General features: G+C 43.6%; 1 protein-coding gene across 6 annotated transcripts in view; it reads left to right on the top strand.

Annotated features, from left to right (window-relative positions):
* Positions 1–17,583, top strand: part of sox2 (SRY-box transcription factor 2) — a 96,594-nt gene that overhangs the window by 29,800 nt on the left and 49,211 nt on the right. For 3 of the 6 annotated variants that reach the window (XM_030433359.1, XM_030433357.1, XM_030433358.1), the window contains exon 1: positions 12,928–16,077. The exons of 1 other annotated variant lie outside the window; for it this stretch is intronic. In XM_030433359.1, coding sequence (XP_030289219.1) covers positions 13,726–14,694 — 969 coding nt within the window. In that variant the 5' untranslated portion in view covers positions 12,928–13,725 and the 3' untranslated portion in view covers positions 14,695–16,077. Of the gene's footprint in view, positions 1–9,402; positions 9,730–12,927; positions 16,078–17,583 lie in introns of those variants that run through there. 2 more of the 6 variants (XR_003985951.1, XR_003985950.1) reach the window with 1 other exon arrangement.

The raw sequence follows: 17,583 nt of genomic DNA, 5'->3' as shown, positions 1-17,583 counted from the left end.
CTTAAGAGGAAATTTAAGGGCAGCACTTGAGTTCAAGTGGTTCGGTGTGTAACTGCGGGGGATAAGAAGTTCACAATTAAATGTCACCAGTGAGCGTCGTCCTCACATGTATAGTAAAACAAACATGTGTGGATGTATCTGTGTGTGTGCAGGCGTGTGTGAAGGTATCATCCCGGCTCGGTAGCAGCTAGCTAGCGGCTAAATGACTCTCCACACTTCATTAGCGGCGATGAGGTGAGCTGCTCATCTCCTCATTGTTAGCTAGCGCTAAGCTGCAGTAATCCCAAACAAAGAGCCGGGGCCTCGCAGCAGCCTGCGTGGATTAGACCGCTTTCTAGAAACATCCGAGAGAGATTCATTCTCATTCAAATTGGCCTGTAAACAAAACCAGCGGTGGCCGGGAGAGAGATGAGAGGGGAGAGAGATGAGTGTATGATGGAGTGAGTGTGAAACATCTTGTATGTACACATGTGTAATGTAGCTGCAGTGTGTGTGTGTGTGTGTGTGTGTTTGTGTGCCAGAGAGTGGGTTTAACACTCGATACGAGTGTGCGTGAGAGAGAGAGAGACAATTTGAAACTCCAGTATTTTTCAAATTATGAAATAGCATTATTTTCCTCCTAACTTCTGGTATCCAGTCATGCACATAATTTGTTTTATTTGCTCAGGTTTTGAGAGCTCTGTCAGACTTCTGGTGGCGCCCCAACACAGTGGAAGTCAATGGAACAAGTTTGGTGGTCTAAAGTCAGAAACGTGGTCCATGTAGTACGTGACGGAGAGGCAACGTAGACACTTCAAACTACAGAAGATGGAATTTTGTGGCCGACATTGGCCTTTGTCTCTGAACTACTATACACTAGCCTTAGAATGCGATGGTGAAAAAACTCTTTGTCTCCCTGACAACGCCGGTATCACCAATTGTACCAGATGTTTAATGGAAAAAGATTTTCATAGATGTTGCTCAGTGAGCACTCTTTCGATCTTTAAAGTTGGATCGTTCAATCCTCTTTGAACAAAATGGATGCTTAGTAAGTTGTTCCCCCAACAACTGTAGCTGACGTCCACAAACGAGCTGTAAAAAGTAACACTGATGTTAGTCGACGTGATGAGTTTTGTTTGTAGTCAGCACCTACGTTACGTCGGACATATTGTGGCAGACTGGGAGCCTGTGGACTAGCTCGCAATGTCACAGGAACTTTGGACCGGGGTGGGCCTCAGCCGGCGGGTTAGCATGCTAACTTAAAACCTAAAATATCTCTGCAACACAGAAAATAGACAACATAATGTCAAAACTGCTATTTAACTGCTACGACTTACACGTTTTGGTGATAATTTTAATTCATTTTTGAATGTTTTCAACCGGAATTCATACACAAAGCCCCCTTCAAGTGAACCGTAACCTTTCTGTCAAGGCTCTGTGTCAAAGTCCAGTTTTTCTGATTTGGGTCCTGACACATGAAAATAAATTAAGTGTGTTTTATTTTTATCATTCAAAAAAGCTAGTCGTGTGAAGTAATGTCATCAATACCCATACTCAGTGTATCACCAGTTATGCCTACAGATAGCTATCAGAATTAAGTGACAGATTTTGTGGATTTTTCATGTATTATTTTTCATTTGTCTCATTTTAAGGATGTTTTCATTCAAGTTGTAACACTGATTTGGTATTTGTATCCCTTTTAATCGGTTGTTGCAGCTGTCGCTTAAAGGTTATTGTCATCCCTCGTTGTGAATCAGTGTTTTTTTTTTCACAAACTGATTACTCTGGATAACTCGCTGTTAGCAATTTTTATGGCGACTATTCAGTAAAAAACAGTTCCTGTGAAAACTGTTACTTACAGAACTTTTTCAATCAGTGAAAATAGGTTTCAGATATCTTTTTCATAACAGAGATTTTGTTTTGTCAAAGCGGGGAAAATTGTGTCCTTCAGTGGTTAACATCCATTAACTTCCGTTTTGAGTGGGGTCAAGGCAGAAATATCAGACATGGACATCTCACGAACTAAAGTTATCTGCTCAATGCAACATTTAAGCATTTATCCATAATTGCACCAACCTTGGGTAACTGTGTTGTGCACTGTGCGCTCACTTTAATGTGTATGTCTTAATCACATATATCAGATTATGATGGCTGTAAACCAGATGTACATTTTTTCATCTGCCGCTCGTTTCAGTGTGTCGCAGCTCGTAACAAGCTCTGAAGCACATTTTTTAAAAGTCACTCAAACGACGAGTTGTCCTTTCAGCCGGTCCGCTAATCTGACTTAATCATTAAAAACCATCAATCAGCTCAGTGAAGGATCCTCATCTAAACGATGTGATGTTTCGATTAGATGTTTTTGGCTTAATTGTGCACTGAAACGCCACCAAATGCTCGGACATATTAGCCATCCATCACATTTTCTGACATTTTCTTCATCCTCCAGATAATCTAAATCTGTAGGAGAGATGCCCAGTAGATACATCTAAGATACATTTCTTAAATTCAAACTGCTCTGAGTGTTTGTGATTCGTTCCAGAGAGATGTTAAATTGTTGTTTTGGTTTTGCATCTGAGCTGAAACACTACACAGATATCTTCCTGTTAGTTCACAGTGGTGTTTGTTTTCACCATGGAATGCACTATTGTATTTTCTTGATGAAATGTAACTGGGTATTGTACATCAGCACCTCCCCTGCCCACCTGGGGATGATTGCTTAATAACAGTAAAAGGAGGCTGATACCACTCTGCTGGAGCTCTGATGAAGGCTTGTTTGCCGAAACGCGTCGGACTAAAATAAATACAAATGTCGGAAACTACAGCAGGATTATCGAGGGATCCTTTGTGCTGTGGAGGTTTCAGATACCATGTTACTGTTCGGCTTAAGCTGTATATAAGATTGGCTGTGATTTCTCTGCAGTTACCTCAGCTGTCTGTCGGCTTTTTACAGCCTATGTGGATTTCTTTACGTGTCCTTTTTGTTTTGTTTTTAGCAAACACTGTACAACATACTCCCCTAAGAGAAATGAAAAAGATGCTAATAGTTAACTTATTATAATTTCATAATTAAAGATTGATCTGCTATTTAGGAGTAGTTGGCATACATACGATACTCTGCAGTCATGTTAGCAGCTCTGTGAGGCTAACATCAGCATGCTAACATGCGCTCAATGAAAATGCATCCAGATACTCCTCAGAGGGTCCTCTGTCCCAAGTTGGGAAGTCGTTTTTTTCCCATTTCGAAGTTGGCACGTAAAAAAAAAAAAAAAAAAAAAAAAAAAAAAAACTTAACAAATGAATAAAATCTGAAATATTGCCTAACACTACTTGTTATCAGGGTTAATGCTAATACATAAATATCCAATCTGGGTCACGCTACATGAACAGCAACTGTGAAAACAAATTAAATGTATATGCATTACATGTAATCATATGTATCTTACCATTAGCGAGTCATTTACCTTCATCTGCCATACTTCTGCTCATGATGGCAAGGTTGGTACGTTGTGTGCCAAAATTGACGCCAACTTTCCCGAAGTTGTTGTTGCAACTTGAGAGAACGTTCACGTGAATTCTCCAAGGGTGGAACTCATTTTACAATAATTCCAACACCATGTAACTTTGCTTCAATCACTGATGGAGGGTCTAGTCACATTTACTCTACTTAAGTGCAATATAGAGGTACTTTCCATTTTATGCTACCTTAAACAGTAGTATTCATCCTCCGGAGATCATGAACGTTCATCCAATAGTGCTTGAGATATTTGCCATTGCTGACCCAGAGCCACGATGTTAGCACGGCTGAAAAGTTCTAATTTATGAGTCAATTTAATGTGGTCATCTGCTAACACGAACCCTGACTGAGGAGCACGGTGGCTTACAAGAGGCAGCCGACAGCAACTTTCTTTGTCTGCGTTGTTTAAACTGTTTATCTTGCATTCTTCATTAATGAGAGGCCGGTGAGGTGTGTTGTTCTGTAAATATCTGACAGCTGTGTGTGCGCGTCTTTCTTCCTGCCCTGCTTCCTGAACAAACAGCGTCCGGACTGACCAACCACCTTCCCTCCTGGTGGTCAGCACTTTAGTATCTCTAAAGCTCTAATCCTCAACTTTACAGTGTCTGACCTGCACTTTCCACTGTCCGACCATGTCCGTGCAGATACATTTTAAAATGCTGTTTACATATGGAAATTTATGTCCACTCTAGCATTTTCGGGGGTCTTTTCTTTTGGAAAGTTGTCCGTCCACACGGAAACTTGGAGAGCAAAAATCAAAGTATTACATCACCTGGTGGAGTGTGACGGTCACAGGACGCTTACCTTTACCAAAACCTTCACTTTGTCACCTGCTGTTCTACATGATGGTGTAAGCAAATGCAACATTTTGTAAATCACATTAACAATTTTTTTTTTTTTTTACGATGTCAGACAAAAAAATATAAAAGAATATAAAAATAGGAATTTGATTGAGGCTTGTAAATGCAGGTGATGCTGCGCGAAGACAATCACTGTTTTGGAGGCTAATGCAAAGTTGTCTATTAGCTTAAATAAAGAGCTGTTTTGAAATTTATCACAGAGATCTGATAGTGAGCAGGAAAAAAACCATAAAGTCGGCCTCGTTAGTCTTTTATACTGTCATGTATCCTGCCTAGATTAAACATGAGAGCATCTTTTGCAGATTTCTCCGTTTTGCAGCTCTGTTTCACTGTCAAACTGCTGGTTTAATTTGGTGAGAAAAATAAAAATGTGTATTAACTACTTTTTTTTCGCCATGGTTAAAAACAGCAAACACTCATGAACTAACACACTTTAGAACTACACACTAGATTTAAACAACATATAAAATCGTGATACTTCAAAATCCTTTACCATTACGTGATATCACTGGGTGTACTGGAAAACTGAGTGTTAATTTTTTTTTTACATGCTCCTTAAGCTCTTATTGTTTAGGTTAATTAGCCCAACTGGGATGTATATGATAATGAATGGATCTTTTAACTGCATCACAGGAAGCAGATTTTTTTTTTAATGCTTTTTTTTACCGGCTTTTGCAGAATTCTTTATCGGACGCGATTCTTTATACGTTTGAGCTCACTGGTGGCAACTTTAGAAAAAGAGAAAACCCGAAAAGACTTCCCCTACCCGTTTAAATCCCATTTAATGCCCCACACTTAGATTCAAACTGTTTGATACACAGCATCTGGCAGTCAGCAGTTATTAATGGAGAAAATAATCACCAGATGAATCCAAAGTGAAAATATTTGCAGTCCTATTAGATGAGCTCCACCTCAACTGACTACTACTGTTAGATCCTGCCTTTTTATTCCTGCATTAGTCATAATAATCTAACCACATAATCATATACAGTAGTGTAACAGTCACAAGGTATGTTTTCCTGCATTAAGTACTTTTAATATATAATCTACCTCCTACCTTCTATTAGAAATCAAGGAGACTGATATCCGATATTTGAGACCGATGATCATTTGCAGTATGTGTGAAAATATTCGTGTCAGAATTTGGAGCAACCAGTGATGGAATGAAACTAGGGAGAATTAACTCAAGTGGTGTTCGTAAATACAACTTTCTGGTACTTCACTTGAGTATCTCCTTTGTCTGCCACTTTGTTCTTCCTCTCCGCAACATTTATTGGATTACTAACTAGGTACTAGTTCCTTTGCACATCAAGATTATTCAGTGTTTATAGGCGATTCATTGCGTTCCCGATCAGATTATGCTGTACGAGAGGATGGTGCATCAGAGCCAAAGTAGCACGTACTAAAATTCCGTTTAATAATCTGCAATCTGACCGATAACTGGAAAAGCACCGACTATCAGCTACGACAATCGACCAGGCCGATAAATGATCCATCCCTTGTTTTTGCAGTATGTTTTTACTGAAAAGGGATCTGGATACTTTTCTCCACCACGGCAAGATTATTATACCTTGTTTGTGAAATGTATCCTCAGGGACAAATCCTGATAAACCTTTCAGATGTTGGATCTCAGGTCGGGAGGGATGTGCGAGGAGTGACGAGGGAGCGGGGCCTGAAAGGAAGACTTGACCTCGGTATATTGACCATGCTTTAGGTAATGACGTGAACCTCAGCAGTGACCCAGCAAGAGCCTCGAAACATCTATTCGACAATGTCGCTATTTCCACTCAAGGGCGAGCATAGCCGTGTTAATGGACGGATATTTGTGTGTGTGTTGGTGCGTGTGACATGATTGACAGGTGGTTGGCCACATCTCCCTCAATAGAGGCCCCCCCCTTTTCACTGATTACTGTGTCAGTGTGTCCGTATCACACGCACGCACACACACGCATACACGCACAATACGATGCAGATACACAAAGGGAGAAAAGCCCTCTGTGGATCTCCCATCAGGCCGGGCTGCGAGAAAACACACAAAACAGATGCAGCAAATGTGTCCACTCTCATGCATATGGAGATACTCACAGGGGTGTGTGTGCATGCGTGTGTGTGTGTGTGTGTGTGTGTAAGAATATGTGTGTCCGTGTCAATAGACAGATTCTATGTAAAATGCATTAGCATTCACCGACGATGATGATGATGATGATGATGATGATGGTCTTTCTAAAGGCTCTCATGGTGCCACTGCTCTCTCTCTCTCTCTGTGGATGGGTTTATAATTAAAAGTGCTCCTGCTTTCTAACACGAGTGTTATGTATGTGATTTAGACTATATGGAACAGATTGATCAGATAAAGAGCCAAAGTCACATTTCTCTGCTGCTGGGCCTATTCACATAAAGCACTGATCCCCCCTCTCTTCTCTCTCTCTCTCTCTCTCTCTCTCTGTCTTTTTCTCACTCTCTGCTTTTGTGTTGTCTCTGAGTCTTTAAATCTTCCTCTTGCGCTGCTTTCTGCTGCTTTTCCTCTCCTCTTTTCCCCCCCACAGCCCTCTCTGGTCTTTTCCGTGCAGTGTTTCTGAACTGCACGTCCAAAAAATCCACCCATCAACAACTCTGCGCGCGTTATTCCCCGCAGATGTCAGTCCCTTATACGCTCGATGATGGTTATGATGGTCATGTGTGTAAAACAGATAGGACTTTTCGATGAAGAAACTGAAGCAAAATGCTAAAATAATGTGGTGAACAGGTGCCAGAAGGGCCATGAAGGCACATGGAAGATATTGGCAGAAGGTCGAAATCAGAAGAAATGGGACAGTGCCAAAACAAAAGCATGTCTTTCTCATTCCCTGCTGTTTGAGTGTATATCATGGCTCACATCGTGGGAAACTAACACACTCTGGAAGTGGGCTGTAGACAGAACATGCTGTTCAGTGATGTGATATGTTTTTTTTTTGTTTTTTTTTTAGATTTCATTGCATTCATGGGAATTTAGCAAAATATGTGTTTATGTATTTAAGATCATTATTTGATTATTTCTTTATAAAAAGACTTTTTTTTTTTTTTTTTTACTGTTTGCGTTGTCAAGAAGCAAACTATTTACAAAATCATGTTTTATCTTTACGATGGCATGGAGGGGAACTGATTCCAAACGTGGAATGGTTTGTTCGTCCTCTTTAGGGAGTTATGTCAGATGTGTGTGGCCAAGTAGTCCACTTCATATGACAGGACATAAATCACCTGCACACATATAAAAAGTCTGAGATGATACTTTGATTGAAACAATAACATTTGTGTCACTTTTTGCACAAAATGATTCTCGTGTGACCTGACTCTGTAAACAGTCCTGCTGCTTGTTCCCTTCCTCTGAGGCCGGTGTGAGGTGCGAGGCCTCGTTGCTGATCCACCGTGTTGGTGCATGTGATTGGTGTCAGGCGGAGGGATAATGGCTGCAGAAGGAAACCGACTCTGTGTGTGTTTATTGGCGTGTGTGCTCCATGATCTATACCAGATGAAATAAGACTCTTTGCTCACCTCTCCTCACCTCTCCTGTCCTCCATTATCCCTCCTCTATCCCCTTCTCTCTCCTCTCTGCCCTTCTCTCCTGACTTCTTTCACTTCTATCCCTCATCCCGTGCCCCTGTCTCCCCCTCCCCTCCCTCCCTCCCTCCCTTTAACCTCACCCTCCAGCCCTGTGATAGACAGGGTGTCCTCACCTTGTAACGATCAGTGACATCCAATATGTTTGGCTTGGGATCATCCCCCCGTGTGTCCATTGTGCTTTCTGTTAAACGCTTTATTGATTAGCCATGAGTTAATTACAAATTACATCAACCGTGGGCAGACTGAGGGTGTGTACATGGCTGCAGGATCCATCCTGGACTCCACACACGCACGCACACACACACACACACACACACACACACACACACACACACACACACACACACACACACACACACACACACACACACACACACACACACACACACCTGCAGTCATGCCTCTCAACCTTTGCAGGTTACATTAGTCTACCTGATTCCCTCCCCCTATTAACATCCATGCATTTATGACATTTCACAGCGCCTTATCAACGCTCCGAGGCCACGCGATATTTCCTGGCCGATTGTAGTGGAAAGGGGTGGAATTAGAAACAGGAGGATTCCGCGCAACACAGAGGGGCATGCGCCCTGAATACTTAATTCTATCAAGCGCAACTTGACTCACCCTGTGCAAAAATTACGAGACTGTGCCAAATCCACAGCAGACCTTCGGAGGCTAATGTATTCTGGATTTAAGCTCCATTGTAAAATCCATAACACGCCTGCACCTGACCTGCTCTGCTGCAGCCCCCAAAACAACCTCCCACCCCTGACTTTTGCACAAAGTTCATAATACTCTAATTGATAATAATAATAATAATAATAATAATAATAATAATAGCCTAATAATAATAATAATAATAATAGCCTAATAATAATAATAATAGCCTAATAATAATAATAATAATAATTGTAATAATAATCGTGTTGCAACCTGCAACAGCAAGCACTTTCTCCAGCCTTTTTTTCCTTTTCATGCCGTGTCAGTTTCTCTTTGACATTGCCGTGTACTTTGTGCAAAAGGAAAAAAGGAGCGAAAAAAAAAAAAAATCTTTATCAAATCCCCATTCTGAGGCTTTCAATAAGGCAGGCCATTACCTCACTGGCGCTTTTGTTCGGCCTATACAAGAGAGAACAAAATGGTTATTCAGGAGGACGCTTTAGATTTTTATTGTGGGCTCGCTATTCACAAAGAGCACCGTTATTGTATTAAAAAGAACCATCTGTGGCAGAAACAATGGCTTCAAATTATCTGTGAATACCCAGTGAACAAAATATAAAGCTTTTTCCTGCTCATTATGTGGGCTAAGCTAGGGGGTGGAAGATAGGAGAGGAGAGGCATAGACTTTGCTATAACTGACTTTTGTTGTTCTTGCTTGCATTCTTCTCCTTTTTAAATCGGCCCCCTTTTCACATTGTGTGTCGCCATAAACGGCTTTTCTTGTTGCAGGGCTCGCGGAAAGAAGACAGCGGAGCTCCAGACAGGCAGCGGGGCTCCGCGAGGGCTGCACGCCGACCGAAGCGCGCCGGCTGCCGGATTGAAACCGCGGGGACTAGCGGGCATGGAAGAGGGGGGTGTGGTGGTGGACGTGCGGAGGGAAGCCTGCTCGGCGCTTCACCGCCGGCGACGGGAGCTCCGTCCCGGACAAGTTGAGGCTTCCTCGCCGGGTGGGGGTGGAGAAGCGAGAGGGAAGATACGGAGGAGGTTGCGAGAAAAATGGCATCTTGTTTAATTTCTGCCAATCAAGACGAGAGGAAGACAACTCCCAAACTGGCAGTAAGTTGGAGTGCGGTGGAGAGGAGAAGCCCCGTGTGTGTGTGTGTGTGTGTTTGTGTGTGTGTGCGTGTGTGTGTGCGTGTCTCGGCGTGTAGCATGTTGGTGTGTGTGTGTGTGTGTTCGAGGCGGTGTGTATGTAAAACGCGCAGTGTTGTGGAATGACACCGCATGGCATCATGAGCCTGACTGACTGCCGGAGCGGCTGTTGGCCCGGTTCGGATCCAACACGCAGAGATCACTTGTGCGGGCGGAACATACGCTCATCAAATATCACAGCAGATTTCTCAATGTAATTCAATTAGATAGATTTTTTCCCTCTCTTTCAATATGTTTATTCATTAATATTAAATAACATCAGGGTCGAGTTACAGATCAAGCGGGGCGTGCAGGGCTGGTTTAACTTTTTTTTCCGAACTGTTAGAGTCTTTTATTTTATTTTATTTTATTTTGTTTTATTTTATTTTATTTTTCTCTACCGAACATCATCTTTTAAATTAAACCCCACGAAACATGTTCATTATTTGTAGCCTGACGTGTTTGAAGGAAAGACATCCCGTCCATGTCACGACCTGTGATAACTGTGCGCTTTACGCTTAAATGTGAATTATTTTAGTTTAACACGGCACCGAACCAAATAAATATGTATCCACATTTTAAACAAAACAATGTTAAATAAATTACAGCCAACTTGATCAACCGTCTAAACTCTCACCGGTCCTTAAACAATGTGTTAAAAATAATATTCCTGCATTTATCTGAAAAAAGTCTTCTTCTTCTTCTTTTTTATTTTTTTTATTTTTTATATAAATGTATTTTTCATAATTCTTTCCAGGCAGTTCTTCTTGATGCTTTCTGTGCTGCGTCTCCAGCCTCTGGTACGGCCCCTAGTGGCAAGAAAAGACAAGTTTAGTTCCATTTCACCTGAAAATCTGTCTCCCTCTCTGCCACAAACTTGTCATGTTGTTTCCCTTTACCATAATTGGTATAGATACAGATTTTGTCATGTGCGTATTTATTGTATTTGGATTGAAGTGACGTGTACACTTATTATCAGCTCACAAACTGTATTTTGGTATAATACTTCTAAAGAGTTCAGTAACGACGGATCCTCCCTGCGCGGCTGTTGTTGGATTCATTTAATTTTTTCCTGTCAGTGCTCTTTTTGTCGCTTGTCTCTGTGCTGGTCCCATCGCACAGACAGTATTTCTGATATCGCAGCGTGCTGCTCGCTGTATTTGCTGTATCCATCCCGGCCTGGTGTAGCAGGGGGTTTACAAGTGGTCCGAGGGAGCCGCCCCGCTAGTTTCTCCTGTGTGTGTGTTTTTTTTTTTTTTTTTTTTTTTTTGTCAAACAACGGCTTTTAATTCAGGATGATTGTGGATGCAGGGCCACTCCCGGCTGGATGGGGGCCTGCTTTCAGAGAGCTGCAGGGCCCCGCTGTTCCTTTATTATCATAAGCAGATTAGAGGTAGCGGGGAACACACTCAGATGCAGATAGCAGCCGAGCGGCCCATTTCAACCTTGCATTATAATGGACCGAGCTGCATGTGTCGCCTCTCGCAGCCTATTAAGCACAAGATGAATCTTATGTAAGGTTGCCCGGGCCGGCATAATGAGAGCACGGGGGCTCCGCTCCTCCATTTATTATCAAATGACTAAAACAAAATAATAAGGCTTGATCTATTCACTTTCAATTATGATTTAATCTGGAGACACGCATTCAAATTAAATTATTTCAGGTGTGTGTACTTGATCTGTCTTTAATTATTGGGGCTGCCTGGCCTGCAGACGCGCACAGGCACATGCTGATTATCTGGGACGCGTTTCTTTTCTTTTTCTTTCTTTTTCTTTTCAAAATATACATTTGAGATTTTTTATTATTATTATCATTTTTATTATTTAAAACATTTCCTGTGTATTTAACAGAGCTTCTAACAGCAACCAGGTTCCTATTCCTCCACTCTGACCAGAACCTGTGTGTGCTGCAGCAGCCGCCTGTAGTCCCGCCTGTGTCCAGTAGGCGGCGCTGGTGTCACGCAGCAGGACGCCCGGTCGCTTTTAGATGGAGATTGAGCGGAGGGAAGAAAAAAAAAAAAAGAAAAAAGAAAGAAGCAAAACAAGTGTTCCCCAACACTTCCAACCCTCCGGAAAAAAAAAAAAAAACTTTGCTTCGTTTTGGACTCTTGTGTTGAACCCGTGCGAGTGATTTATTGAGCTCTAAACGCGCTGGCGCCGGTGTCATCTCGTGATAATCTCGGTCCGGTCGGTCGGTTCCGGTCCGATCCACGGCGCGGTGCGGCAGGTGGAAGGCCGCTTTCTCACTCGCGCTAATTGGCTGACACGCTTGTTCGGGCTGCTATGAACGAGCCGTGCCTTTTGTGGCAAACACACTTTATCTTAAAATATTCCTCACCTTTATTTCTCCTCCCCTCCTCGTGTCCCCCAACATAGGCCGCATCCCTCCTCCTCCACCACCACCACCACCACCTCTCCCTCTCCCCTCCCTCCCTCCCTCACTACAAAGCCCTAACAACAACAGCAGCACTGTGGCGGTGGAAGTGGAGTGGAGTTGGGTCTTTGTCCGGACAGATGTAGCGACAACATCCCAAACAAAACCCGCTTATTTGTGCTGAGATGAGCCCGTCTGCCTTCTGTGTGTGTTGGCATTCAACTTCACTAAACAAAAGGGCTGGGGGAAACATCTTGGATTACCTTTCCTCTTTTCAACGCTAAAAAACCAGCCGTGGTCCCCCCCCCCATCCAACACACACACACACACCACCACTCTCTCTCACACACACTCACAGACACACAGAGACACACACACCAGTGCCATTCAACGCTTTGAGTTAAGTAACAAAGTTTATTTAAGTGTTGTTATGTTATTGGGGGCGTGAGTGGAGGTGGAATTAGTGACTTTTTGATTTTTTTTTTCAATAGCAGCAGTGTCAGGGGCCTGGACAGATGATACTGACACCATTAATGTCAACATCTGAAGGATCTATTCACACTTTTCATCGGGTTTTATTCTTATTTTATTAAACTCGACCCTTTGGATGTTTTTTGTTAAAAGAAATCGGCTCACATTTGAATAATAATAATAGAATAATTTTTATTTTTTTTAAAAAATTCTTTAGCATATATTTATATATTTTTTAGAATACAAACTTTTTTTGACCTATTTTCACTCTTCACTTTTCTAGCTGCAGCAAAGCTTTTTGCAGCCTCCTCTCCTGCTTCTGTGCGCTGCCGGAAAAATGTTGATGAGGTGCCGCAGTGGATGTATATTCCCAGAGAAATATCTCCATAAGCCTGGAAATAGTAAATATGTACTTTGTATTGGCTCATACATGCAGCCCCGTGTGTGTGCGTTTGTGTGTGTGTGTGTGTGTGTGTCGGGGCAAAGCAGACCCCGCCCCTTTATGCTAATTAATGCCTCCCATTGGTGTGTCAGGGGAGCAGGCCGGCTCTGATTGGCCAGGTCGAAGCCATTTATTCGCTGACAGCCCCGTCACATGAATGGTTGTCTATTAACTTGTTCAAAAACTATCTGGAGTTGTCAAGGCTCGGGCGGACAGAGGCGAAAAAGTGCAGTTTGTTGATGCTTTTTCGGAGAAGCGACGGGAGAAGTTTTGTGGACACAACATAGCGGGGACCTATTGGGAGAAGGCTCTTTGTCACACACACACACACACTCTCCCTGACACGCACGCACTCTGACACACACTCGCTGAGAGGGAGAGGGAAGAGAGGGTGTGTGGAGACGCGGCTTTGGTGCTTGTTGTTTTTTTTTTTTCCTGTGGTCCAGAGAAAAAGTTGCAGAGAAAAATCGACAGGTAACTTCTGTGAGCAGCAGCAGCAGCAGCAGCAGCAGCAGCCCTGCGCTCCTCACCGTCCTGCCTCTGGCTTGTGGAGTTTTGTCTCTGTGGTTGTTTTTTTTTTTTCTTCTTCCTTCCTTCCCTGTGATCGGGAGCTCCAACTGAAAAGCTGTTCCCGATGTATAACATGATGGAGACTGAACTGAAGCCCCCGGCTCCCCAGACCAACACGGGGGGCACGGGCAACACCAACTCGTCCGGCACCGGCGCCAATCAGAAAAACAGCCCGGAGCGGGTCAAGAGACCCATGAACGCGTTCATGGTGTGGTCCCGGGGCCAGAGGAGGAAGATGGCGCAAGAAAACCCCAAAATGCACAACTCGGAGATAAGCAAGAGACTGGGCGCGGAGTGGAAACTTCTGTCGGAGAGCGAGAAGAGACCTTTCATCGACGAAGCCAAGAGGCTGAGGGCCCTGCACATGAAGGAGCATCCGGATTACAAATACCGGCCCCGGCGGAAAACCAAGACCCTCATGAAGAAGGACAAGTACACCTTGCCCGGCGGGCTGCTGGCTCCGGGAGGAAACGGGATGGGAGCTGGGGTCGGTGTCGGAGTGGGGGCCGGGCTGGGTGGTGGAGTGAACCAGCGGATGGACAGCTATGCGGCGCACATGAACGGCTGGACCAACGGGGGCTACGGCATGATGCAGGACCAGCTGAGCTACCAGCACCCGGGGCTGAACGCGCACAACCCGAGCCAGATGCAGTCCATGCACCGCTACGACATGAGCGCCCTGCAGTACAACACCATGACCAGCTCCCAGAGCTACATGAACGGCTCCCCGACATACTCCATGTCCTACTCCCAGCAGACCACGCCGGGGATGACCGCCCTGGGCTCCATGGGGCCCTCCTCGGTGGTGAAGTCCGAGTCCAGCAGCTCCAGCCCGCCCGTCGTCACCTCGTCGTCCCACAGAGCCGCCCCGGGCTGCCAAAGCGGAGACCTGAGGGACATGATCAGCATGTACCTGCCCGGGGCGGAGGTCAGCGAGCAGAGCGCCCAGACCAGGCTACACATGTCCGGGCACTACCAGAGCGCCGTGCCCGGGACGACGATCAACGGCACGCTGCCGTTAACACACATGTAAGAGACACAGAGCGGAGAGAGAGAGAGAGAGAGAGAGAGAGAGAGAGAAAGCGAGAGAGCGAGAGAAAGAGAGAAAGAGAGAGAGAGAGAAAAGAACTTTTATAAGAGAAACTGTGGACTATTAACGTTGGACTATTTTTGTACAGAAAAATTTCGGGGTGGGAAAAAGTTGTATAGAAGTCTCCAGGAAAAAGGAACACACGACTCTTTTTTTTTTCTCCTTTCTTTCATTTTATTCTAAGGAAGCTCTAGAGGAAACGGTAGGAGATCCCCCTCTTCACTGGCGGATGAAGTTTTTGGAAGACTAGAAAGTGGGAGTCGCAATCAAAAAAAAAAAAATGTTTTATTATTGCAATCACCTTTTGTACAGTATTTATCAAAGAAACATTACAATCAGATGAAATTGTTTGTTTAAACTGCAAGAGGTTGCATTTTTTTTTTCCTTTCTCTCTTTTTTTTTTTATATAAATCAACGGCGGTTCTGCAGAAAAATATTAAAAAAGTGAAAAATGGGCAGAACTGCGATTTATATGCGGGAGCGATCAGTTGTTGCTCCTCTATTACTGCAGACATTGGACAGAAAAAGGGACAGAAAACGAAGCAGGTAACACTGTTTGTTTGTTTTTGTTTTTTTCATTTAAGGTCAATATTACTAAACATTTTCATTTCTTTGAGAAAAAAAACAACAAAAAAAGATAAGACACTTTTTTTTTTTTTCCTCACATACAGCTTAAAATATAGGTTGTTAATTTATATTTCCGTCTCCCACTTTTCATCTGTTAGAGGTATATGACGCTTGTGCTCTTTATTTTTTAATTGATTTGTACAATTTCTGTATATTTACTGTGATATTTTAAGTTTTTATTTCGGAAAAAAAAATTCATTCCCGTAGTTGTATTTTAAAAATTGTGGCCTGTACGCAGAAGCCAACCCACTCCATGTATATATATACCGGAACTAATACCATCCTTATAACAGTTACAATTTCAGCTGAGTATATTTTTTTTCAATATGCAGTTTGAAATGAATAAATTTTGGAAATTTGGATACTTGAAATGCTTTGAGTTTTGATTTTTGTTTTCCTCGCTCAGCACATGTTTGACTTTGTCACCCTGTCTGTCTGCTCCTGTGAAGGATTACTGACTGTTATTTTAACACTGACATCTTCATCAATGCAAAATACAACCACTACAATATGGATGATATTGATAATGATAATATTGATGTTGAACAGTTGCCTCTTTTAAACCTCTCATCAAATAATTCAGCTTGTGCGTCGTTTCTTATGTTCCCAGTGCCTGCGGACGGGCCCCGTCGAGCCAAAGTTTGTTGCCTGTTTCCTCAAAAAAATAAAGGGGAAGATTTTTCCACCGAGCGTCTCCAGGTAGAGACTGTCCTTTCTCCTCTTCTGCAATCACTCCAAACAGAGAGACAAAAAAAGGCTTATTTAAAATACACTTTCTTAAAAAAAAAAAAGAAAAAAAAACAAACAGAAAATCCACCACTGCATTATATATTATTGTGTAAACTTGCTGTTTTTTTTAAGCCTGCTTCTGAATGGGCCAGAATGGCCGCAGCGCGCTGATGCTGCCGGTGTCTTGTTCACAAACAGGCACGAATCAGCTTTATTATTTCAGCTTCAGCTGTGTGTGTGTGTGTATGTGTGTGTGAGCTGACAGCGGGATGTTCAGTCGTTTGCTGGATTTTATTTTGTCCTTTCCTTTAAAGACAACCTGACTGTGACAGCGAGCCTGTCTGGATCTTTGTGGAGTATTCACACCGACCTAATCTCCTGAGCTCAGGCCTCTCCTCTCGTGTTGTAAGCAGCTCCTCTTGGTGTTTTTTTTTTTTTTAATCTAACAAGGTGTGTTACTTTTTGGACACTTTCTCTGCCTTTTTTTTTTCCTCCCCTCCTCCTCATATCCGCCTCATGGAGCTGCTTTATCAGCCCGTGTGTTCAATTAGGTCTAAATTGAAGGTGAGCCGTGCTGAAAGGAGCCAGGCCAGCGGGAACCTGCCGGGAAGGCTTCTTTTTTTTCTCTCTTCTTTTTTTTTTTTTTTTTTTACCCCGTGATGTGAATATGTCTCCGTACAGAGAGAGGCCATTTTAATTTAATGGTTAATCAAACTGGCCCTGCTGTTCCCCGTTAACCCCGGTTCTCACGGTTCAAGCTCTCCGGTGACTCCTCCACCACCTCCTCTTCCACCACCACCACCACCACCTCCTCCTCCCGTCCCCCTGCCTTTAAAAACACGCACCCGGTTCCAAAATGTTCCCATGCCTCTCTGTGCCAGCCGGACTCCTTTCTCCCCCACTATAATAATAATCCTTATGATGAGCTAACTGCTCTCTCTGAATTTAACTAACGGTTTTAAATCTGGGGGGAGTGTGTGTGTGTGTGTGTGTGTGTGTGTGTGTGTGTGTGTGTGTGTGTGAGAGAGAGAGAGAGAGAGAGAGAGAGTGTGTGTGTACAGCGAGGTAGATTAGGGCCGTTGTGTCTTGCAGGCTGGGTCCCGGGGGAGCGGAGCTCACATTAACCGGCAGATGAATATTTGAAGAGGCCCCTCGGTATTTATCCCCCTCCTCTGCCTCCTCCTCCTCCTCCTCATCCTCATCCTTCTCCTCCTCCTCCTCCCCCCCACACTCTCCCTCTCTCTCTCCCAGCCGGACCTTCAAGGGGTCAAGGGATCGTCGGTTGCTCCATTAATTATTGATCCGAGCAGCTGAATCGGTTGTAATAAGCGAGGACACCGGTGATAAACAAAGTGTTTTTAAAAGGTCGGACGAGTGGGGGACGCATTAAAGTCTCGTTTTTGTTCCCACCGTGAGCGCACCGGGCCCCTGCAGGCCCCGAGGCCCCCGCGACGTGATTATTTTTCCCCGGCTGAG

The sequence above is a fragment of the Sparus aurata genome, chromosome 11 (assembly GCF_900880675.1).
Source record: "Sparus aurata chromosome 11, fSpaAur1.1, whole genome shotgun sequence".
Lineage (NCBI taxonomy): Eukaryota > Metazoa > Chordata > Actinopteri > Spariformes > Sparidae > Sparus > Sparus aurata.
The sequence above is the reverse complement of the archived record's forward strand: the minus strand, read 5'-3'. Positions and strand labels throughout refer to the sequence as shown.